Source organism: Syngnathus typhle, linkage group LG14 (assembly GCF_033458585.1).
Source record: "Syngnathus typhle isolate RoL2023-S1 ecotype Sweden linkage group LG14, RoL_Styp_1.0, whole genome shotgun sequence".
In the NCBI taxonomy this organism is placed as follows: Eukaryota; Metazoa; Chordata; class Actinopteri; order Syngnathiformes; family Syngnathidae; genus Syngnathus; species Syngnathus typhle.
The window spans coordinates 5,941,434-5,966,149 of NC_083751.1; the positions used below are offsets into that span (position 1 = coordinate 5,941,434).

At 42.0% G+C, this 24,716-nt stretch overlaps 1 protein-coding gene across 1 annotated transcript in view; it reads right to left on the bottom strand.

The window, feature by feature from the left end:
• Positions 1-897: 897 nt before the first annotated feature.
• LOC133167148 (voltage-dependent R-type calcium channel subunit alpha-1E) overlaps positions 898-24,716 on the bottom strand; it is a 59,836-nt gene continuing 36,017 nt past the window's right edge. Inside the window, exons 7-48 of the mRNA XM_061297735.1 lie at positions 24,514-24,672; positions 23,414-23,604; positions 22,773-22,876; positions 22,114-22,229; positions 21,910-21,963; positions 20,194-20,286; positions 19,897-20,106; positions 19,632-19,744; positions 19,439-19,551; positions 19,235-19,366; positions 18,922-18,991; positions 18,739-18,856; positions 18,472-18,539; positions 18,273-18,364; positions 14,442-15,248; positions 14,133-14,326; positions 13,951-14,062; positions 13,729-13,858; positions 13,329-13,388; positions 13,129-13,235; positions 12,941-12,952; positions 12,758-12,854; positions 12,530-12,690; positions 11,989-12,126; positions 11,229-11,430; positions 10,511-10,675; positions 10,027-10,137; positions 9,880-9,960; positions 9,630-9,815; positions 9,299-9,390; positions 8,629-8,803; positions 8,433-8,560; positions 7,997-8,093; positions 5,479-5,584; positions 5,280-5,387; positions 5,108-5,208; positions 4,915-5,021; positions 4,675-4,831; positions 4,455-4,583; positions 4,133-4,280; positions 3,875-4,047; positions 898-3,402 (exon numbers count right to left, since the gene is read on the bottom strand). Of these exons, the coding sequence (XP_061153719.1) occupies positions 2,899-3,402; positions 3,875-4,047; positions 4,133-4,280; positions 4,455-4,583; positions 4,675-4,831; positions 4,915-5,021; positions 5,108-5,208; positions 5,280-5,387; positions 5,479-5,584; positions 7,997-8,093; positions 8,433-8,560; positions 8,629-8,803; positions 9,299-9,390; positions 9,630-9,815; positions 9,880-9,960; positions 10,027-10,137; positions 10,511-10,675; positions 11,229-11,430; positions 11,989-12,126; positions 12,530-12,690; positions 12,758-12,854; positions 12,941-12,952; positions 13,129-13,235; positions 13,329-13,388; positions 13,729-13,858; positions 13,951-14,062; positions 14,133-14,326; positions 14,442-15,248; positions 18,273-18,364; positions 18,472-18,539; positions 18,739-18,856; positions 18,922-18,991; positions 19,235-19,366; positions 19,439-19,551; positions 19,632-19,744; positions 19,897-20,106; positions 20,194-20,286; positions 21,910-21,963; positions 22,114-22,229; positions 22,773-22,876; positions 23,414-23,604; positions 24,514-24,672 (6,221 nt within the window). The 3' untranslated portion in view covers positions 898-2,898. The remainder of the gene's footprint in view (positions 3,403-3,874; positions 4,048-4,132; positions 4,281-4,454; positions 4,584-4,674; positions 4,832-4,914; positions 5,022-5,107; positions 5,209-5,279; positions 5,388-5,478; positions 5,585-7,996; positions 8,094-8,432; positions 8,561-8,628; positions 8,804-9,298; positions 9,391-9,629; positions 9,816-9,879; positions 9,961-10,026; positions 10,138-10,510; positions 10,676-11,228; positions 11,431-11,988; positions 12,127-12,529; positions 12,691-12,757; positions 12,855-12,940; positions 12,953-13,128; positions 13,236-13,328; positions 13,389-13,728; positions 13,859-13,950; positions 14,063-14,132; positions 14,327-14,441; positions 15,249-18,272; positions 18,365-18,471; positions 18,540-18,738; positions 18,857-18,921; positions 18,992-19,234; positions 19,367-19,438; positions 19,552-19,631; positions 19,745-19,896; positions 20,107-20,193; positions 20,287-21,909; positions 21,964-22,113; positions 22,230-22,772; positions 22,877-23,413; positions 23,605-24,513; positions 24,673-24,716) is intronic.

The window sequence follows — 24,716 nt, forward strand, 5'->3', positions numbered from 1 at the left end:
ATCCATAGCGAGACTGTTACTGGGTCAGTAGGTCAGAGATCACTCCTGGTAGGGCAATTTGGAACTCGTTTTTAGAGCAGTTAGCATATTGTTGACAATTTATCGCTTGTAAGAAGCGAGACTGCGCAAAACTGCTGCATTGGTTGCCATGACGACAACAGATGCCCGTCCTCTTCGCTAAACTGTTAATCTGAGGTAACAATTATGAAATATAGTGACTTTAATCATTTGCGAGTATAGCGAGTGCCGATTTGACTTTCCCCATGCAGAACTGTTTCGCACATCAATGCAAGCTTCATCACTAAGCTAACACATTCTAACAGCATTAGCACAGCGCTTGGAAACATTCAAGGTCAAAGATCACAGGAGAATCTCGAGGTAAGGCCTTTCGACTTGCACATCGTGGAAAGAAATGGCGGCCTGTTTGAACCCAAGTTTGAATCCACGTGTCAGTGATGACATGACAAGCAGAAGTAGACAGTAGCTAAAAAAATAAATAAATACAACTGTACACAACTGCTTTTACTCTAGTCAGATCATTCATCCATGAGGTATTTTTGTAAAATAGTTCATTTTAATAATAAAATGATTCATTCTTGTGATTTACCGTAATTTTCGGACTATAAGTCGCACCGGAGTATAAATTGCACCAGCCATAAAATGCCCAGAAAAGTGGAAAAAAAACATATATATGTATATAAGTCGCTCCTGAGTATAAGTCGCCCCCCCACCCAAACTATGAAAAAAAACGCGACTTATAGTCCGAAAATTACGGTAATTGTATTATTTATAATAGCCATTATAATAAAAAACAAAATGTTTAGAAAAATAAATAAAAGAAAATAATGATCATTTAAACACACTTTAGTCAAAGTAAGACGAGCGTCGTGGCTGAACTCAAATATGAACAAGTATTTTATTTTGTACACTCTATACAACAAATTCAAGAGAAAAGAAATTCTGGCTTGAGAGGCAACTGTTTTAGGGTGAATGTTCTCAGGCACAAATGAGGCTGTTATGTATACATGTGCACACATACCCGGGTATTTCTTTATCGTTTTTTTTCCCACACAAAAGATTCAAATAAAAAACAAATAGTAATTATAATGCAACTGCTCATATAAGCTTTCAACCTGTGTAACCCCGAAGACCATTTTGGGCAATTAAAACCTCACATAAAGAATTTTCACGCAAAACAAAATGCTTTCTTGGGCTGTCATGAGCGTGCCAAAAGCAGCAGGTGGCACATTAACCATAAACTAGGAGGCCACTGAAGATGAGTCATTCCCGAAGAAGGCGCCGTAACAACAGCAAATCATGCGATCGGCGTGCTAAAGCAACAGATGGCGCCAATAATCCGTAAGGGGATTTTCGCCAATTGTATCGTAAAAACCAGAAAACTGACAAATATTGACAAATAATGTATTAAAAAAAATACCCGCAGTCTGTGTGGACATGGCCTAAGGTTAAGTGGTCAGCTGTTTCCTGTGCTAGTTGAAAATGTACCCTACCACGTGTGCGGCACAAAATTTACAATTACTTTTCAATTCAAGACATTAAGTTTGGGGACTCTCCTTCTGGCAAAGTCCCATGTTCACATTTCAGATACAAATTCAAGTTATAGTGACCACTAGAGAACGTGATAATAAATACACAAACAACCCAAATGTTTTTGCCAGCATGAATACATAAGTGATACTATCTTCACCATGGACGTACAAATAAACGACAAAACACATTTGCATGACCGGCTGGGATTCCTCTCAAATGGTTTTGCAACAGATATAAGATGTTGTCATCTTAATGATGGAAGAAGGCAGCGAGTGCATCCTTGAAATAAGAAAGAAAACACCCCGGGCTCTATGTACAAGATTAAGATGACTTTACGGATTGATATGGTTGAATACATCAGATTCCAGAAAAAAACAAACATTCTGCACATTCTATCACTTCACGCCTCATTCATTCCTGGCTCGAAAATGCACAAACATGAACCTTGTTTGTGTGAATAGCACATTTGTCATAATCCAGCCACATATTTCTGATGTCCTTATTCATGTTGCGGCTGAGCCAAATGATGAGACAGAAGAAAAAGAGCTTGGTTACATTTCCATCTACAAGAGTGTCATGGTTAATTGTATTTTTAATTCTTTTTCTTTCTGCACCCAAACATTGCTTCACGTGAAACTCGTCTATGTCGCTAAAAAGGTGGACTGCTGCTCGAAACGCTAAAAGTGACTTGCCTCATTAACCTTAACAGTACATGAATATTCACCAGTAGAACATACAGTTGACCATCTAACAATCTCTGTACCAGCTGGCCGTGGTGTCCTTGAGCGAGACACCGATATCATGTTCTGCTCCTCGGGTGTTCACTAAAGTAACGGACTAAATGCTACAGTGGACACTTTGATTTACAAATATTAAAACCTCGATTCAACTAATTGTGGGAAAGGCTCGTTCTCACTTTACTTGTTCCAGTATAAACAACTGGTCAATACGATATGCTCCTTTTGAGCTAGCTAGTGGATGCTAAGCTAACTTGTATGCCCCATTATTTTTGAAGAGACTAACATGGCCGCCATGTCTGTCCATTTATTGTTTTGATAGAAAAGTCGCCTCTGCCAACATGACTGTCCATTCCATAATACAGTGTATCAAATGTACAGGTCGCCAATGGTTTCCACCATTAAATCCAGCTCTGTGATTTAAACTAGCTTAACTTGCCCGCTATAGGCACAACAAGAAAAGACAGACGGCAAACGATGCTGATAAATGGCAGTGGTGTTTCGTTCCGCCTGTAATGCTACAGGTAGTGACAAAAGTTGTCACAAAGCAGTTCAAGGCGAGTGGTGGTGCCGCTACGTGGTACACCTGTACATGGACTTCCTGTTTATTTTAGCAGCGGTCGTCATCGTCCGTGTCGCTCAGCAGCTCGCTGTCCGGGCTGGTCTGCGTCAAGTTCTTCCGAAAATGTCCGTTCGGGACCTGCCAGGAGTGTCTGAGCTGAGGGGCGGAGTTAATGGCGTTGGCACGTCCCAAGCTGGTTGCAACGGCGCTCTCAAAAGTCAGATGTTCTTGCCTTTCGCCCGTCTGACTTGCCCTGGAGTCCGCGTGAAACGGGAGGTAAGGCTCTGAGATGTAACGGTGGGGAGACGGATGGCTCGGGCCGGACGCCTGACACGAGGAAGACTGAGCCTTCTTGGAAGAGGCCGGGTTGTCTGAATGCTGGGCGCGTCCCGTGGAGGAGGCCGCCAGCGAGTTGGGGGGTTGCTCTCGGCACACCAGGGGGGAGTACGAAATGTGAGGACGAGGGCGGGAAGGTGTCTGTGGGAGCTGGCGACGATTACGAGGGGTGCCGGACTCGGGGGCCAAATGGGCGGGACTACTTGTTGTGTTGACCTGTACACAAAAACTCAAGTTGATTTAAAACCCTTTAAGACTCAAATAAATATCGTATTTTCCGGACTATAAGGCGCAGCTTCAATGAATGGCCCATTTTAAAACTTTGTCCTTATATAAGGCGCACCGGACTATAAGGCATCATGTCAGATTTTTAATCCAAATCCAAATCAAATCATTCTCCATTTTATCTTTTTTATTTCAACTTTTTTATAATCTTTTAATAATTAATAATTCTTTATAATTTACTTTATAATCACAAAATAATGATCCATAGTCTTTTTGATTCATGATTCATAGTCTACGGCGGGCCACTTACGATTGATTTCATGACACAATGCTTCGGGCCAGTTTAAATTTAGGAATTTGGTCCATATATAAGGCGCACCGGACTATAAGGCGCACTGTCGGCTTTTGAGAAAACTTTAGGTTTTTAGGTGCGCCTTATAGTCCGGAAAACACGGTACTTTACCTGTCTCTGCAAGGAGTGCGGGCGTCCTTCTTTAGGCGAGAGGGATCGTCGCCTCTCGTACGACGGGTCTCGGCTTCGCTCTTCCGAGTTACAGCGGGACACGTCTGGAGACAGTAGGTGGCGTCGTTCTTTAGACCGCCCCCGCTCATGACTACTTTGATTGATTCTAGGGCCTGCCAGTGGAGTCATATTGGGACGTTGATACAAGTTATTGATTACAAAATGATACAGTAGCTTTATACATTTTGAAAATATGACCTCGATAACTCTTTTGTCGAAGTCGGAGCGTGTTTTCGGGGCTGACTCTCTCTAGGGAATGTTGTTCTTGCCACAGGCGATTCACACATTGGTCTCCGATGGTGGAAAAGGAGCGCTTCATTAGCTTTCTATCTGCTGACATTCCAGGCTGAAATGATATGGAAAAAGATAGCATCATCATCTCTGTGTGGCTAGCATGCACATATTGACTTTTCTAATAAATCTGCCAACTGAATTCCAAATTTTTGAATGAGCCCTGTTGAAAATGCTGCAATATAACAGAGACGTGAAAATACATGATTCTGAATCTCATCTTTCCTACCTGCGGCTCCACAGCTAGTCTGGGCATGGAGGACGCCCTGATGGATGATGTTCGCTGAGGCGACCTGACAACTGTCAGCCTTTGCCTTGACTGTTGTGCCACTTGATTATACTCCACCACGTCGGGCACCTACACCAATGTCACAGAAAGGACAATTTTATTTTTAAATATTTTTTCATCACAGAATTTCTAACCGTATATAAATATATTTAGTCGTCACCAGAGTGTCTAAATGGTGATGGTGGTGGTGAGGCAAATGATAAGGAGGATAGGGTGGGTAGTAATCATTCTCCTCGTCCTCTCTGGAGCGAGGCCGCGGCTGAAGGAACATATCTTGCGGGGAGATAGGGCTGAGGGCCACAAAGCCTCCTTTCGTGCTGGAAGGACACATAGAGATGATATGACTGCTGGCGCCAGGCAAAAGAAGAGATTGCAGCTGGATTGAATGGAACATATTTACAGAGCTGATCCTGCAGTGTGGCCCAGGAAGGACAGTGATTTGGCGTTGCATATGATCTCCTGGGGCAAGGAGGAAGCGTCCATACGCTGGAACATTGGAGCGTGTTTCTGTGTGGAGGAGAACAGGAAAGTGAAAGATTGACTCTGTAACCAAATAAAAAGGAGGATTAAAACAACACTAAAGAAAAATGTACTTGTTCCTCCAATTGCTGTCGGAGCTTCTTAGCCTTGCTCTGCTTGTAGTAGTCCATGATCATCATGGCCGCGTAGATCTTTCCTATGGTCATGTCACTAGCTGAGAAAATAGGATGGCTAACTCTTAGCCCACTCATTTTCATAACACACCTAATTGTATTAAAAAGTTACCTTTGTTAATAGGAACCAGAAGATCCAGCATTTTCTGAGAGAGGTGAGGCCAGATGACACTGATTTCCTTCTGAAGGTCCAAATCCATCTGATTTCGATCTTCTCCTCCTGTGCATACAAGCAGCGATGAGACTGCATATTTAATACAGAGCAACAATTCAATTGCAAAAAAAAAAAAGAATGCAACACTTCTCCTGACCTCCAGCTAGCTTGACTTCCAGAGCGGTGCGGATGAGAGCCATGAGGGTGGAGGTGAAGTGGACAGACATGTCCTCATCCACAGGCATGTTCATCAAGACGAGTCTCTGGGGGTTAGAGAGACATGCTGCATCATAATCAGCAAAGCTCACTCACAAAAACAACATTCAATGTATTTATTTGAAAAAGCCCGTAAGCCTGGAATGAATGAATTTACAAGTGTCCAGAACTGCTGTGGTGGCAAAGGACCGAGTGTAATAAAGTCATAGGATGTGAAATTTACATTTACAAAATGAAACTTAAAATGAGATTTTTTTATTATTATTATTATTATCTGAAAAAAAGTCACCACAGCATTCCAGGATTTCAAAAAGCATCAAGTACGAGTCCGCTCACCAGCCACAATACTAGCTCCACTTTTCAGATTCAATTGATCAACAGCAAGTTCTGACGTATTCATTTATTTTTGTGATTGGTGTGTAATTTATTATTATTATTATTGTGCACTCACTTGTTGGATTGGGAAGGGCAAAATTCAAAACAACTTTCAGTTGAATGTAACAACCAACATTGTTGAATTAATATCTTTGACTGTGCCAATCAAAATGGAATATTATTACATAATTTAATAAATGACTACGTTATACTTGATAAAATTTGATTATCAAGGTGCAACTAATGTTGTGGCAACGTCACGTACACATGCACACTGACGCAATGCACACTGTGGCGGGAGGCACATCACATAGGATATGGAAGAAAAAAGACGGATGATGAGAAGATCTAGCATGTGGATGTTTGGCAACTCCCTTGGAAAAAAAATCTTCTTAAAACAGCCACTGACAGCAAATTAAAAAAATATGGTACACACATCCCGATAGGACGGAAGATGATTAGGACCAGTGAAGAAAAATAAAAAGGGGGGTGACAGCATTCTGACTTTAAAGTTAGAATTCCTACTTTAAAGTCAGAATTCTGACTTTACGTAAAGTCATGTCTCACAAAAAATGTAAAAAAAATCAGAATGCGTGTATTTTGCTGTATTTGTCAGCCAAAAAGCAACAAAAAAAAAAAAAGCCGTCAACGAACAAACATGACTGCTTCAAATGGTACAGCGTCATAAATGCTTCGCAAGCAAATTAAAAAATAATTTGATGTTGAACAGCGCTACCCCTTCAGATACATGAACAGCCTCTTTCTTGTCTACCTTATAAGCCACCTTGGATGGGCATTTCTTGCCAAGGCCAAGGGGTGGCGACATGTTGGTCAACATCTCATACATGTCAGTGTAATGGATGCGGCCACTGTGGGCGCCGGGTAGTCGAGACGATGGGAAGGATGTGATGGAGGGAGAGGAAATGGGGGGGGGGGGGTAAATAAAAATAATGGGAAATAACAGAATGGTGGAGAAAGAGGAGAGAAGATTATTCCAGTGCATCACATAAGAGTAAAAATAGGTTGCATTATTTCTATGCTGATATGATGAGGGCATAGAAATTTCAAAAGGAAGGGGGGGGGGGACATCTTAGAATGAGCAAAGAAACGACAGCCTGGGTCTGGCGCAAACGACATACGGTGCATGCGAGAGCTTTCTATCAGACCCCCAAGGCAGAAAGAGACGGACCTCCCATAATTGGCGTCACATTTGAGTTAACTTTCCAGTATTAGAAATTTCATGTAAATGCTGAGAGATGATCTCTAGTTATATGAAGACTTCACGAGTTTTATCCATAGTTATGTAGTATGTATTTCAAATCAACTTCCTTCATTGAAATGAATTAAAATGATATTAATCCATTCCATTGGATGTTTTGTAAGTTTTTGGCTTACCTGTGTGTTTCTTTGTCAATTTTTACAACTTGTCTTAAAACACATTTCCATTCTTTAGCTTTTGACTCAGAACGAGACTCTGCATTTCTTTTAGTATTTTATTGCGTTTACCATTTTCTTTTAACTGTTTTTACAGGTCACATTTATAAATTACCGTATTTTCCGCACTATAAGGCGCACCTAAAAACCTCTAATTTTCTCAAAAGCCGACAGTGCGCCTTATAATCAGGTGCGCCTTATATATGGACCAATATTGAGCCACTACAGCAGGCATGTCCAAAGTCCGGCCCGTGGGCCAAATATATATATCTTACATATGGACAAAGTTTTAAAATGGGCCATTCATTGAAGGTGCGCCTTATAATCCGGTGCAGCTTATAGTGAGGAAAATACGGTAAGCTTTCCCAAATATTCAAATTTATGGTGATGCCCTGTATGAAATGAGTCATCTCTCCGTATTCACACATACTATGTCCATGTAAGGATGGGAAGTCCCGCCCCTTAGTGCCTTGACACTGTACTATCATCCTCCTTTGCTCATTACATCAGAAAAACGCACTCTAAAAGAGTCAAGCAAGGTGGTGACATCCAATAAAAACAAAAGAAGAAGAGGGACAGGAAGAAGTCAGCAAGGGTCCCACGCGGCGGAGGCTGAGTGGGTTTTTGCTTTGTTTGGGGGGAGAGCAAACCTTGCATGCCACCCTGTGGGGGCAGTTCTTCCCAAATCCCAGGGGAGGTGAGATAGAGTGCACAACTTTGTACATCTCCTTATAGTGGATCCTACCACTGGAAAGAACATAGGAGTTTTTAGTTTGGGGTCACAGGCCACAGGAAGGGTGACGGACCTTTCGTGGAGTGTTGAAACACATTTTCAAACGCTCACTGGACACTTCATTAGGTACACAGCAACCAACCAGAATACAGGTCCGTTTTCAGAGAATTAAGGAAAATAGGTTTCTTCCCAAAAACTATGAATAGGTTCACTGTACCTAATGAATTGACCCGGCAGGGTCTTCCATTGCCGAAATGTCCCTTCATGATATTTTATACAGTACTTAAAATTTGATAAAGTATACGTTAGAACAATAAAACGACACGGTTGAACAAAGACCGAGCGATACTGACCAGGCAGCCCGATCGTACTCCCCCCAGATTCGGACAAACTCGTCCAAGTGGTGAGGACCCAGGATGGATGAGTCTCGAGTCAGGTACTCAAAGTTATCCATGATCACAGCTACAAACAAGTTCAGCATCTGGACAAATAATTTTTTTAATACTGTTGCATGTGGGTACTGAAGACATTTTTGTTTTCTATTCTCACCAGGAAGGAGCTGAAGAAGATGAAGGACACAAAGTAGAAGTAAGCAAAATCGGAGCCGCAGCCTCCCTCCTGCTTCGCGTTTAGTACAGGTAAGAGATTGGAGGGGTCCGTTTCACACTGCTGCCCGCCAAGACAGGACAACATGATCTCCTGCCATGACTCCCCTGTGGCACTCCTGCAAAAACAAATATTCATTTCTTTAAAATACATTTGTTGCACCACTTTCTTCCCTCGGTCTCACACACAACACTTAAGGAGTTAAGTGTTTCACAGCAGCTTCCATCAGCTTCTGACAACAAATGGCCCTTGGGGTACTTTAAGAAGCTTAGCATTACCATTGTAACCTAGCAACATCATCCCAACAACATTGAAGCATCACAGTGGAGCAGTAAATGGAAACCAGAGGGTGAAGCACAACGTTGAATGTCATTTCGGATCTTGGACCTGTTCCCGGATTGTGTGGCAGTCACAATCTAAATGGTGTGTAATATCAAGAATGTTTAAAAAATAAAATATATATATATATAAAACATTCTAAAACCCTCCCTTAAAAAAAATTACATGCATATATTTCACCTTTCTGCCCCATATTTAAAAGCATGATTTGAGAAGTAGTCTGGTGAAAATAAAACCAATGTTTACATTTCCAGGACGACTTTGTGCCATTTACCTGAAGAGCAGCATCAGAGCGCCAGAGAAGCTCTTGAAGTTGTTGTGCTGGTTGATGTGGGTCTCCTCGTTCAGCTTAATGTTGCCAAAAACCTGATTCAAATGGTGACGGGCGTTAATAAGGGACAATTAGTCCTTCTGTGTTTGCAAAATTCTTCTTGAATGCTATTTATTCTATTTTATTTATTTATTTATGGGTATAAATATTGTAGCTCAGCACTGGCTCAGTCCACTTTGGATCCAATGCTGGGTTGGTTATATCATCCAATTTGGGTTCCATTTCGGGTAGAAGTGTAATCTAATACAAGACGTGACATGTGTGTGTGTCTGACCTGCATGCCAATGATGGCGTAGATGAAGAAGAGCATAGCGATGAGCAGGCAAACATAAGGTAGAGCTTTGAAGGACTGCACAAATGTCCACAGAAGGATGCGGATGGTGTAGCCTTGTCTCAGCAGCTTGATCAGACGCGCTGCTCTGAACAACTTCAGGAAACTCATGTTGAATGTATCCACAAACTGAAAGAGGGAAGTGTGCAGTCAGAAGCAGAAGACTCCACCATCCACCCAATTTGGCACTCACCTGCAAGTCTACTATTATCTCGGTGATGCTGCCCAGTACGGTGATGAAGTCAAAAATGTTCCACGTGTCTCGAAAGTAATTCTGTGACGACACAAAAAGACGGTTGGGCTCCTTTCCAGATCACCACACAAGTGTGTTCCTCCTCACCAGAAAGCCAAATGCCATTATCTTGAGGACGCACTCAATGGAGAAGAGAACTGTGAAGGCTGTGTTCAGATGTTTGAGGACAGCCTCATAAGCGGGCGGGGCTGAATAATACTAAACACACACAGCAAGTTTTTAAAAACACAAGCACATGAATCTTTCGACAGCTACAGGTCGATGGAAGATTCCTCCAGAGCCCGAAATAGCCACCGAGTCTTCTTCACCCCTCATCTGTCGCACTATAAAAAGCAGTCATTCCTCCGCCGCCAGCGGCGGCAGCCACCGTTAATGAGGTCATGCTAAATAGCCACCCCTGGACGTTAGCGATCAATATGTAATACAGGCTGAGTCACCCCGCGTCGCTCTGTCTGAGCAGTCCGGGGGGAAAAAAAAAAGAGAAGACAATTTGAGGAAATAAATAGCAGTAAGAGAGCTCGGGAGGAAGAAGAAGGCAAAACAATGAAAGCATCACTGTCAGGATGAGTACCTTCATCATGAGGACGATGGTGTTGAGAGCGATCATGGCCAGGACGGTGTACTCGAAAGAGGGCGAGACCACAAAATGCCACAGGCGGTACTGAAAGGTGTGCCGGTTCTGAGGCATGTAACGGGTCAGCGGCTTGGCGCTGATGGTAAAGTCGATGCACGCCCTCTAAAGTGGAAAGGACAGGTGGGAGAAATTGATGTTGATTTCCAAAAGCATGTATGGTGAGCAGAAAAAGTCTACACACCCCTGCTGTATTGATGGGTTTTTGTGATATAGAAAAAATAATAATTTCTAAACTGCAACCTGGACAACTCAATAGAAAGAAACTGAAGAGAAGTAAAAAATAAACAACTGAAATAATGTGGTTGCACAAATGTACACACCCTCAAAACTCAGATGTAGCTGTATTCAGAATTAACCACATTCCAACTCATGTTAATTTTTTTTAAATTAAATATCTGATTTAAATTAAACTTTCTAAATTAGTATTTATTACTATTAGTTATGTTTTTATTTATTAAAAAAAAATCGACCAATTATGAGTGCACTAGTAAAGGACCACTATTGCTATTTCATTTTTGCTACATTTTCCAAAGGTCTGGCATTCGCTGCTGTCAAAATTGCCCACACCCACCTTGTTTTTGTCTGCTGCTGTGGCAAATTACTTCTTTTCTCGCACCCCATGATGGATAAATAAAATATGTCAGCTTTCCCTCACCTCATTCTTTTCCAGGCTGCACTCCTCCATCATCTTATCTCCCTGCTCCTGGAAGGTGATAATGATGAGGGCCACAAAGATGTTGACAAAGAAGAAAGGAAAGACCACAAAGTAGATGACATAGAAGATGGACATCTCCATCCTGTTGCCGTGGCTCGGGCCTCTATCCTCCTCAGTCACGTCCACCGAGTGCTGTAGGACCCTGCAGGATCACAATACGGCCCTTGTTATCATCAATTATCAAATACAGACATGATTAGTAAATCTTTCCATTTGTGAGTAAGATTAGTCATTCTTCACAGTGGATAAAGAATATACGCCTTTGAATATTGCAGTTTTGTCTGTCCGGATGTGTCGCTCCACCGTTTGTCTTCAAATTCACTAGCTGTCGTTGGTGTTGAGTTCACTGCCACCATATCAGAGCTCAAAAAAATCAAATCAAATATCATAATTGGCACAAGTTGTATCTAAAAAGACTCAAGAATTCTGGTCATTCGTATCTCAACATCCCACTGTAATAAATGTTGCATAGTTTGCCAAAATGCCACGAGGTACTAATCTTCTCGTCAAAGTCGTTCACCATTTAAATATCCCCGTGGCATTTGAAGAATATAATTTTAAATTATGAAACAAAACCATTAAATGACTATGGTTAATTTATAATCCCTGTCAGTATAATATAGTTCAACGTTATAGCCAGTTAAAATCTTTCTTAAGTGACTTTAGTTCACCAAAATGTCTGGGACAGGCAGATACTTACTGCGGCCAGCCTTCTCCGGTGGAGACGGTGAAGAGAGTCAACAGAGCCCAGATGATGTTGTCATAGTGGAACTCGTGCCTTTTCCAGTCTCGTTTCTTCACCTCTTTCTTGTCTTTCCCGTAGTCGATATAGTAACCTCTGAATGAGGATAGAAGAATGAGAAAAGTACGGGGCGTTTGTATTGACAAATGAAAATCAGGAATGTTTATGTTTGCATGGGGATGCTAAGATGGATCACAAATAGTTGTCAAACTCAAGGCCTGGGGGCCAAATGGGGCCCGCCACATCATTTTATGTGGCCCGCGAGACAAATTTTGCATCGACTTTGTATCATCACTAAAATTACAAATTGTCTTTACTTTTTTAAAAAATAGATATCGCTTGCTATTTTTATTACCATTTGTCTTTTAAAAATATTAGAACAGTTTATCAGTGCAGAGTGACATTTTCTGAAGAGATATTACTTGCTTTACCGAAGCCTTAACAAGAACACAAAGCTGTTGGAAATATGCAACATAATGAAGCGAGCAAGAGATATTACTGGCAGTCCTTCTCCGTGTCCTTGGAGCTGTCATTGCAGTAGAAAAACTTCCCCTTGAAGAGCTGCACAGCAATGACGGCGAAGATGAACATGAACAGCTTGTACACAATCAGGATGTTGAAGACGTTTTTCAGGGACGTCACCACGCAGTCGAAAACGGCCTGCGGAAAGAATTCGAACCGTTCTTTGACTCATTCAAAAATATCTGTAGAAAAACATCCTTCAGACCTTCAGTTTCGGAAGTCTCTTAATGGTCTTCAAGGGTCTGAGCACACGTAATACTCGGAGCGATTTGATGGTTTTGATGTCCCTTCCTTTGTTATTTCTGTTTCAAAAGACACAGCATCACATTTGATACAACTCATTCCTCCATAATGGCTACGTTCTCAACCTGACATGACGATTTCTTACCCCATCACATTGCTGCAGGCGGTCCCACAAGGTCACCATCCAGAGACAGAAGAGACAAGGAGAAGGTCACGCATATAAACAGTTAAAATATGCTCATGCCGCATCCGAGCACAGCAAAACGCAGCAGACGAGCACTTTTGACATGAATACGTTTTGACGCTCCGGCCGGAATTAATCATGCGACTGACGTGAGGGCGAAGGCCACCAGAGCTCCCACCACCACTATGAAGTCCAGGATGTTCCACAGGTCTCGGAAGTAGGAGCCGTCGTGGAGGAGCAGACCCTGGTCGATCATCTGGGGGACCAACAAGATGTGACATTGCTCAAACGTAATTTTAACGTGCCCCTCATACCAAAGGCATCTTTTTTCATTTGCTTGGTGACTTACCTTAATAATCATTTCAAAGGTGAAGACGCCCGTGAACACGTAATCAAAATAGCGCAGAACCTAAAACACACCGATCAAATAAATTGCCATTAAAAAATAAAAACTTGTGTTACTTCATTATTAAGGTGAAGCTCATTTCAAAACTCAGACTCTCATCTTCTGCTTTGATATGAAACAATCTCTTGCCAACCTAATCATCATCTAATCGTCTTTCCATTAGTTCTCAGTAGCCCCATTTTGTGAAACAACTTGAGAAAATGTACTTTTTCCTCGTTTTTTAGGCTATCTGAACTGCTGTGCAGATCACAAGTACCCTCGGGATTATTAAATTGTACCTCAAGATAATGACTTAGATGACAAGGCATCGTAAAATTGAATTGCCATGTATGACTTCACCAACCTTGTTCCAGTCCGACGTGGCGGACACGGGGTCCTCGGCGGCGAGCGCGATGCTACTTGCGGCGATGACCAGCAAGATGGACATTTCAAAGTACCTGAGGTTCACCACGTAGTGACACGCTCGACGCACCCTGGACCAAGTTTTATTTTCTTATTGATTCCCAACAGGGTTCTGATAATTGTGTGCAATGAAAAAAAAAAATAGTTGAGCACGAGAGCTTACGGGTTGTCTGGTTTGAAGATGAACATGCTGTCAGGCGTCACATTGTTGACTGGTTTGACGTCTTCAGCTGCCTCCTTCTCAGACTTGGAGGCTTCGGGCTCTTTGCTGTTAACTACAAAAGAGGGGAAAGACGTGCGTCAAATCAGTCAAACCAAAAACTGTTTAGATCATCTACCGGTTACCAGTGATCGTGGAGAGCTCCATAGATGCCTCCATGTCAGGCATTTCTACGATCACACTGGAGCTGAGTTGAGATTTATCCAAGTCTTCTTGGTTGCTTTCTTCTAAAGCAAGTGGACACACTTCTCCCTGAGGGAGATCAGCTTGCTTTTGGACACCTGGTTTGTTGTCCTGCTGGTCGATGTCCACTCGCTCACTTTCGTCACCACGCCCACAGAAACACCCCCAAAAAAATAACAAATGAAACCTCTATTGGGTTTATTTGGTGAGAACTAAATAGACAGAATATTCACAAGACCATCTGTTCTCACCTCTCCTCAGGAGTGGACTCCCCTCCCTTCTCACTCTCCACTTCCTTCTCCTCGACTTTGGTTGGAAGCCTGCTCCTCTCTCTGCTGACCGAACGACTTCCTTTCCGGGGAGAAGATCCCTGACTCCTGGCCCCGTTCTGCTGACTACGCAAAGCCTTGCCGCTCCTGATCCCGCCACCGTCGCCGTTGTCCGGCGGTCTGAACTTCTTCACGGCTCTGTGCTGATGATCACCGTTCAACCTGGGGCTCCTTCGCTTGTGAGTCTCGTCGACGTCGAGGTTGAGCGCTGGTATGGAATCGGGAGGATTCTCCGGAGTGATACTCAAGGGGTCCGATATCTCGGGAGGCGGCGCTGAGACAGGGGATTCTGAAGAAACAGCTTCGGAAGGCTTCTCTGTGGAAGTCTGGTTCTGGGGATTTGCAAGGGGGTCCTCCAGGCACCCCACTCCCCCTGGTGGAGTACTCTGTATCGCCTTGCGGTGCAAGGACTGCGGCCGCTCGTGTTGGGACTGGCCCGGGGAGGCGGCCGGTCCGTCTTTCTCCTCACTGGGGCCGCTGAACAAAATCTCCCGGCTGGACATCTGGCGGTGTCTCCGCAGCTGGCTGGTCCTCTGCTCCCACACGGACATGGTCATCCTCTTTCTCCTCTCTCGCCTGGACATGAAAGAGTTAGACGAGTTGAGTGGCGGGAGAGGCCGGCCGTCCCTGAGGCTGCCCTGCGCCTCCTCCAGGGAGCGGGAGTAGATGGCCCGGCTGCGGTGGATGGCTCTTTTTCTGTACAGGTACGGCCGCCTCCTACGGCTTCCTCTGTGGACAGAAGGAGAACACATGAATTTATCACATGTTTTAGAAAAGAGGCAAAATTCAAAATGGCTAATTTAAGTTTTCACAGTTTTTGTTCCTGATCCAGTAATTTTGTTTGCGTTTACAGTGTCTAAAGTCGGACAGTTTTGGAGTCGTACAAATCCCAATTCGGAATGATGTCACAAGAAATAGATGAGGATTTTTTTTTTCCGATCTGGGCTGCGAATAGCTCAATTCCACAAAACAGACATTATAAGTGCAGCAAAAAAAAGAACAGTAAAAAAAAAATTCTTTGGAAATAATAAAAACAAGAATTGCACATTAGTGAGTCTGCCTGTGCTAAATTGAAAAAAAACAGTTGTCCACTGTATTAAAATTTCGATATTTTCGTCAGATATAATTCATAATCACCCATAAAAAAAAAAAGCATCCAATATTTTATTGTTTTTAGTGCATTCACACATTTTGAGCAGCATTCCAGAATGGGTCATGTTCGACTTCAAGAATTTCCTCTGAATTTTATCAATATGACAAATGATGAAAACTGACGTGCATAGCAGATGCTGTAATCGAATGCCTAAAGTTGTAATAGCAAGCCATTTAATTCCAAAATAAGATCCATTTTTCAAGTGAGAATTGCTGTGTGTGCTTTCAACAGAAAGCGTGAAATGTAGAAGTGAGTCAGAGGCACGAAAAGAACAAAATATGTCATCCGGAGCATGACGACAATGAGGCCGGTGCGAAATTCGAGCAAGTGTGAGTGAGACATTCAGAGAGCAGTACGTGTTACTTACTGGAGCGTGGACTCTTGTGCGGTCCGTGTTATCAATGGTTGAAAACAAGACATTAGTGCTTTGGTGAGAAGAGACAAAACAGGCTCGTGGGAGACACACAGCAAAAAAAAAAAAAAATAAATTCTCATCCTCCGAAAATGAAGAATTTGGAGTCAATAACACTTCCGGAAACCGCATGTTCCAATATAAAATGTCTGCTACGTGTGTTAATAAAATAAAATAATGTCCTTGTGTGTTGGCGAAGCAGCATGTGGTTTAAAAAAAATAAATAAAATTGTGATCATGAGGCGACATTGTTCGGTGTAATTATGACAGCAGCTGCTGTGTTAATCAAAATAATTGCTCCTATTTCTAGCAGTAATGAATGAGACTTAATTAGAGTAAAATATTGCCACAATAGCTGCTAATAAAATGCTTTTTCTGATTGAGCATTTGCAAAGGAAGAATATATTTCACTATTTTCAGGGCTGGTTGGTAATGTCACTTCATACAACCTGGAGAAATTCACCTCAAAATCAAATATTTTTGATGTGTGTCTCCACTAGAGCCAGGAGACAAACAAGATGGCCGTCGTATCTGGTCAATTAGAAAACATTCAGAAACATTGAGAGCAAAACAATGATCATTTTTACACAAAAAAACGACAAGAACAACACAGAGATGGGTTCGTGCAGCAAACACAGCAAACGTGTATTGTGTTTGAAAGGTTTTGCCACAAAGCATCTGGATGCAGCTGTCGTCGTGACCACCACCTCCAAGCATGGACGACGAGGTCATGCTTGGCCAACCTATTGCGTAAATTAAGGCAGAAACACGAAATTCCCCAGAAGGTGGCGCAATTCAAAACATCTCAGCAAGAGTGTCGTAATTTACGATCTTCTTCCAATCATCATGCCAACCAAACACATGCAGAGAATGTATCTTCAGCCTCCATCCGACATGCCGCCATTTTTTTTAATCGCTTGCCCGCCATGCAAGTTGCTTCAAGGTCAGCAGTGCAGCGGCTACTGAAATGAGATAAAGTTCAGAGCCTCCTGCTTGCATACAGATATCGGCGTATTGCCGTGTTCTCTCTCTCTCTCCGGGTTGTGACGAGCATCTGTCACGCTAGCTCAGCTCAAACTAACACGCATTTCTTCTTTTACAGCCTGTGCCATTTGCTTTTGAGTGAAAATAAAAGCGAAATGGAAAACAAGTCTTTCACATGCCCGTTCCACAAATGTGTTTCTCGTGCATATGGTGTAAAAAAATAAATAAATTCAGGCTCAATTCTCCCATGCACATGCACATTCACAACTGCACAATCTGAAAATCTGCAGAACAGAGTTAGGCCTTTATAAAAACTCTACACACCCTTGTTCCAACATGAGAATTTTTGGGATATCCACAAAGAAGACCAAGATAAATCATTAAAAACCTATTTCCACTATCAATATGCCCTATAAACTGTGGTTGCAAAATTGTACACACCCTCTTATAGTTGGGATGTTTCTATATTCAGAAATAAGCATTTAAAGTGCCCTAAAATGAACCCAATTAAATTACCGTAATTTTCGGACTATAAGTCGCGTTTTTTTTTCATAGTTTGGGGGGGGGGGGGGGGGCGATATATGTTTTTTTTTCACTTTTTTGGGCATTTTATGGCTGGTGCGACTTATACTCCGGTGCGACTTATAGTCCGAAAATTACGGTACATAATATTCTTTTGGTGATGGGCAGCGGCCAAAAGGTTCAACCTTATCGGCCGTGACACATTCTCCCATTTGTATTTGGATGATGTTGTTATAGTCCAATTAAACTCAGATTGAACCAAACTCAAAAGATTTATACCACCATAATGAATTAAAAACAAATCAACTCAAGTGTGATTAAATTGTAAATTTTCAACTTTAATTTATTATACAAATGAAACGGGGTCCAGTTTGACGGTAGATCATTTTTCACGCAAAATTAAGCCTTCATCTCTAGCAAAAATATCGCTGACTAAACACTTTCCGCTGAACACAACAAGCGCACTTTTTTATGACTATTAAGAATATCCAAGTGACATCCAATGCCAACAAGTCTATACGAGACCTTCGAGGCTCAACCCTCCATCCACTCGTCAAACTAGTCACTTGTGTGTGTTAAGTTCAATGCAGACGCTTACTGCAGCGGGGGAGGCGGTGGAGAAGAAGATGAAGAGAGAGACAGAAGGGAAGCGATGTGGAGGTCAGGCAGAAGGAGGACTTACTCTGAAGACATGAAGGAAGAGAGTGGGCCGACCTCCTTTGCCTTCTGGAGGGCATGCTTCTGGTTGAAAGCAGCTACGGCTTCTTCCTCATCCTAAAAGCGAATACAATTATTTTTTAGTTTCCAGCTGCAAAGCCAAGTGATGACATTTGATATGCAAATGATCTTGCGGCCTTTTTTTTTTTTTAATCTGGCTGTACCTTCGTGAGCTCTTGCGCGTTAGCCAAGTTGTCCACAGCAATGGCCAAGAAAACATTCAGCAGAGTGTCTGGTCAAACTTAAATAAAGGACAACAACAACAACACAAACACTTTTTTGTTGGATTTTCATTCCAGTCCCATAGTAGCGGAGAAGTGAGTGAATTGGCACTGAGATAACAAAAACATGGAACCACAAACTGCTTCAATAATCAAACACTGTTGGAAACCTGAGCTCGATGGAGGAAGAATAATAAAGGAGGAGGATACAATTCCCAAACAAGGTGAGGACGATGAAGTATATTGAAGACCACATGCCGGACTTGACTCCCCCCTGAGAGCGAATACCGTCGTACATCACCTCATTCCAGTCCTCGCCAGTCAGGATCTAACACAAACATTTACTGATGGTAACAGGTCTTTATAAATTTAGCATGGCGTTGACGAGCAGACCTGAAAGACGGTCATGATGGCGGCGGGAAAGGTATCAAAGTTTGTGGGGGTTTGGTCTTCAAAGATGAACCTGTGGGGACCCAGAACATTTCGACGAAGTTAGTTTTTAAAGAGCAGATTGGAGAATTTATTGACATATTGAGAATAACTTTGGAGGCTATAAAATATAACTATGCTAGTCCAAAGGGAGATATTGAGCCTGTTCTAAATAAAGAATTTTACACGAAACTATTAAAGCACCATTAGACTGTTGTTTACCTTATTACATTAAAACTCAAATCACTAACTTTGACCCAGGAAACAAAATTGTTACCTGCCGCCGAAGAGTTGCATGCCCAGAAGAGCAAAAACGACAATGAAGAGGAAAAGGAGGAAAATGAGGGAGATGATAGACTTCATGGAATTCATCAGTGACACCACCAGGTTCCTCAGAGATGCCCAGTACCTTCATAAAATGAAGTAGGAATGATTTTATTTTTGGCAACAGCCTATTAAAAAAAAAAAAAAAAGGACAAACTTTGTGATTTTAAAGATCCTTAGTAGACGAAGAGCACGCAGGACGCTGATCCCAAAAGAAGTGCCAGGTCTGAAGACACCCCAAAGCACTTCAAAAATGCTGCCAACAATCACCTGTGGATGTAGAAGGACAGGAAATGAAGATTTTTGTAGAAGAAGAGTTGGAATTGAGAAGAAGGAGACGGCGTGCTCACGCTGCAGTCGAAGCGGTTGAAAGAAGAGTGGAAGTAGAGGCGGGGGCCCAGGCTGTACATCTTCAGGAACATCTCAGTCAGGAACAGAGCAAGGAACAAGAACTCGGCATAGTCTAGACCAGCGACAGACAGACCCAAATTAGCAGAATGAACGAAAACAATAAAAATAAAATAAGAACAATAAAATAATGAAAATAATAAAATAGAAATAATAAAAATAATAAAATAATAATGTGCGGCCCACCCCACAGAAAGCCTGACTCACACAGAAAATTGGACAGCCAGAGAGGTTGGTTGTGGTGAACGATAGCTACACATAACGTGTTGAGCGCCACCAGGCCCAGCACCGTCCAGTAGAAGGTCTGCGTCTTCACCACATGGCGGATGGAGATACGTAGGAGGCGTTCCTTGCGACGGAAATAAACGGCGGGACCTCGCCTGCCGCTCCGGAAACTCTCTCTGCTCATGGGGATGCCTTTAGTGGTAAGGAGAAAGAAGCGGAGGTGTCCTGCTGCTTGGCTGAAGATGGTCACCTGACAAAAGCGGCAAGACGTCCACTCACCTGCTGAGGGAACGTCGCCATATTGTTCCTCCCCTGGACCCCGATGGGGCGACTCCATGCCTCTCTTTTTAATAGTGGTGGCTCTCTTTAGCACTTCACAAAGAGCAGTATCAACACAACAAACAGATCAGTATGTGCAGGTATTCGATACTACTAGTAGTCACCGATACTAACCACCGATACCACTAGGACTTTTGATACATAAAATTTCCCCCGAAAATATTTTTAAAAAGACCTTGTATCCCAATATAGAAAAAAACTCATTTTCTATTCCAATTAATAACTTAAAGGCCCTCTTTACTTGAATAGATGTAGCTACCTAATAATTATAATGATAATCATATTGGTCATATAATTATCAATAGGCAAAAAAACACAATGCGACATTAAGGAACGCTATAACACGCGACACGCTAATGTCACGTCGTTTTAGCAGAACGACAAACGTTTATTGAAGCTCATTTGCGTTGCACTCGGAGGAGAGCAAAACATCCTTTAATGTTCACTTAATGAGCCAAATGCCATTTGATCGCTCTCATAGCAAACCATGCTCAAAGGCAGTTTGGCGGGGCATGCAAATACATATTTCAGTCATTGCATTTATAATTGGCAATCGGAAAAAAAAAAAAATAATGAAAAGGTGACTGATTATTTTTTTATTTATTTTCCAAATGAACGTAAAAAAAAGAAGAAAAATTGGTTGGTTTTTCACATTTTCTGTATACCGTTTCGACGTTAAAGGCCTTCTAAGAAAAAATAAATAAAATTATAAAATGCACTTGAAAGCCATGTTCCAAACACTACCAGATCCTCCTTGTTATTGTTGCTAAATTTGAACATACAAGTCAGTCTTTCATTTTCCCATTGTCAACCAAAAATATCAAGAACGAATGATACCCAAACTCATGCACTTCACCAAAAGTCGACGAGTTTTCCCGAGTGAGTGTGATATGACCTTTATCCTTATTTCAATCTGTCCTGATGCCCCCCCCCCCCATTCCTTCCTTTATGCTCAATATTTGCTTAGGGACTTTTTTTAATAAGCCGCTAATCAAACGCAGGAACACACTGTTTGCTAAAGGTGTGAAACACACACACACAAACAATCGCCATGCAGCGGCTTCTGCATTCCGCCTATGTGTTCCAGACTGTTAGTTGTCAAGGCAACAGCAGAGCACCGCCTAAGCTTTACAATCAGAGCAATTGCATTCATTGTCATGATAGCAGCTGGTCCCAGCATCTAACAACGCTACAAAAGTTCATCCCATGAGTGTGTGCGCGCGCATGTGGCAAATGGCGTGGTGAAGTTGAAGAGGCAGCGAGCAGATGAGAAGAGGGGTGCTCACCATAGGCGCCGCCTGTGCTCCACTCAGGGAGCCTCCTGAGAGCTGCCAATCAATCAACATTTAATAAAAGTCCTGCTGCTTCAGTGAAGAGGAAAGGTCACAGTCATGAGAGCGGGAACTCGACTACTCAATGGCTAATGTGTCATGATGAGAGTTCATTTGGTGGTCTTGGGGTTTAGGTTAAATAAATTAAATAATAAAAATGAAATGTTATTATGTGCGGAGTCACTGTAGTGTTCCGTTTTTTTTTACTTCTACCGGAAAAATAATAGCGCGACTGGATAATTTGACACCTTTCGATTAAAAAGCCCGCAGTGTCAGCAAAGACAGATCGTAAAGAAAAAATGAAAGGGCAAAAATGCTGACTCACCATCAAGGGCGGAGGGTCCCGGATTTTTATTTTCCTCGGCAAGCATGACCTCCTCTGCAAAACAAGAAGCACAAATGAACATCAGATAACCTGGTACCTGCTGCTTTCTAATCTTGTTTGAATGGGTTCATTTGGCTCTAGTGCAGCAATAAACCCCCGTCAAACTTCTTTATCTTTGCGATATGAAGCCGAGAGCAACGCCACCTGCTCTGTCGATCCAGGCCCGGTAACCGTTGAGCTCCCGTTCGATTTGCTGCTGGCGTCTCAATTTCATGAAGGCCCTGCGGTTCTCCACCCGCTCTCTCTCTTTGGCAAACTCGCTGCCAGGGGTCAAAGCACACAATTTGGCTCGGGGAGAACATTTTTCGACCACCTAATTCCTACTGACTATTCTTGCTGCTGATCACATTTACTTCTTCATTTATTCCATGTACAGTTTACCATTAACGTCTACGTGTACACTACCGTTCAAAAGTTTGGGGTCACAAAATTGTTTGGGTGACCCCAAACTTTTGAACGGTAGTGTAAATATTATTATCATAAAATATTATGAATTAAATATTATAAATTATATCTTATATTTGTATAAGATTATATATAATCTATGAATATAAGTATACATATATATTATAGGATTTTTTACACAGAAGATTATATATATAATCTATAAATAATTATCTAAATAAATATATACACTACCGTTCAAAAGTTTGGGGTCACCCAAACAATTTTGTGACCCCAAACCTTTGAACGGTAGTGTATTTATCATTCATGTACGATTCCCTTTGAGATCAGTTCCATTGCCTGGGATTGTAAATATTTGCATGAAGGAATATACCACCTATAATGAAATGTAAACATACCCAGAGAGGACTCCAAGCACCAAGTTCAAGACAAAGAAGGAGCCGATGATTATGAGCGGGATGAAGTAGAGCCAGTTCCAATTGGGACCCAAGGCATCGTCGGCCTGAGGCGTAAACACACGTCAGACCGCAAACATCGTTTAAATTCAGACGGCTGCTTTCTCTCTTTTATTGATGTATACTGTCTAATCAGCAAAACATCAGCAGGTTTTATTGAGGGATCCCAGATGAAAAATATGATTACATTATAATGATATAATAATTATACAATATTGTGATATAATAAATAAATATTTATTTTGAGTATTGTTGATGTCTAATTGGAAAAAATAGGAAATCATTTTCTTATTTAATCGCCCTAAAAAAATGCATTCTGGGATACTGAATAGTGTCATAACCAGTGATGTGATTAATTACAGCATCCTGCAGGAGGTTTCGCTCAGGTCAGGGAATCAATAAAAATGTCAAACTGGAGTTGACGTGACACTTTGCAGATTTAACTGCCCGGATAGAGGCATAGAGATGTGAGGTGAGCGCTAGCACGCAACGTCGCTTCCTGTCAAACTTTTTAAGTGGGGAAATAACTTCTGGCAGACGCTTCAATCCCGTGGAGTCAAAGAATAATCTGGAATCAGTCTTACATTGTAGAGCACAGTGGTCCATCCCTCCATGGTGATGCACTGGAAGACGGTGAGAACAGCAAACAGGATGTTGTCAAACTGCGTAATGCCGTCGTTGGGGCCAATCCATGTATCGCTGCAGGTGTATTTGGCCGGACAGTGCCGCACGCCGCACGGGAAGTCAAACTCAGAGGAGTCCACCGTCTCGTTTTCTGCAAGGGTTCAAGGTGCAGAGACCATAAATGAATAACTAAATAAATTTAAATAAATAAATAAAAATCACCCAATGTGGACATGACACCTGTTCATTTATCTTGGTATACTGTAGTGGATTTAAAAAGTCTACACACCCCTGTTGAAATGCCATGTCAACAAAATGAGACAAAGAGGCAACCTTTTTTTTTTTCCCCCCCTTTGGAACTATTTGTAATTCCCTCCACAGGTAGGTCGAGGTAAATTTCGATCACAAAAGAGATCATATGTAGTGCATTGTATTGTTAGGTTTAACTGTAGTGCATCATGTCCACGTGTGTGTACAAACATGCAAAATTAGAATAATAGTGCTTCAACCTAAAGGGTTATGTAAGTAAGAAGGATACGGCTTCTCATGCACAAAACAAACCATTATGGCAGCCAAACAGAGCTCAGTCGTATCTCTTTGGATTTGAATTGCGCAATGTTGTTTACAGCTCCAAATTCTAAGATGACTTTTTTTTTGTTTTTTATCTCTCCACACTGATGCATTATTCATGACTTTTCCAACTACAAATTGCTCTCCTTTGTTTCATTCATTCCATCAGGGAGAGAAAGGCAGAGGATGATTTTTTTTTTTTTTCCTCCCAGAGCAACTCAAATTAGTGCTTGGCAGAGGAAGAATCTTAAATAACAGTAATATCCGGATGCCACTGATGGGTTCGCTCACAAAATTGCAGCGAGTGATTTATCGTGTCATTGTTCGCATCTAAAATCGAGACGTTATGACTCGAGTGCGTATCGTTACTACTCGTTTGGAACTGCCTCTTGGAATTTTTTTGTGCAGCTAACATGAAGTTGTGTTTCCACCTGTAGATTCATTGGCCACTTCAAACATATTAGCTTGTGCGTTTGTGTGAAAAGCTAACCGAGTATTCCAGGCTGCGGCGTACAAGTGTGGTGCAGTTTGCCGCTGTAAAACTCCAAGCCGATGATGGCGAACATGAGGATTGCGAAAAAGAGCAGCAGGCCAATTTGGAGCAGGGGTACCATGGCCTTCATGATGGACTTCAAGACTATCTGTAGACCTGAGAAGAAAGTGCAATTCAGTCATTTCAATTTGAATCTATTA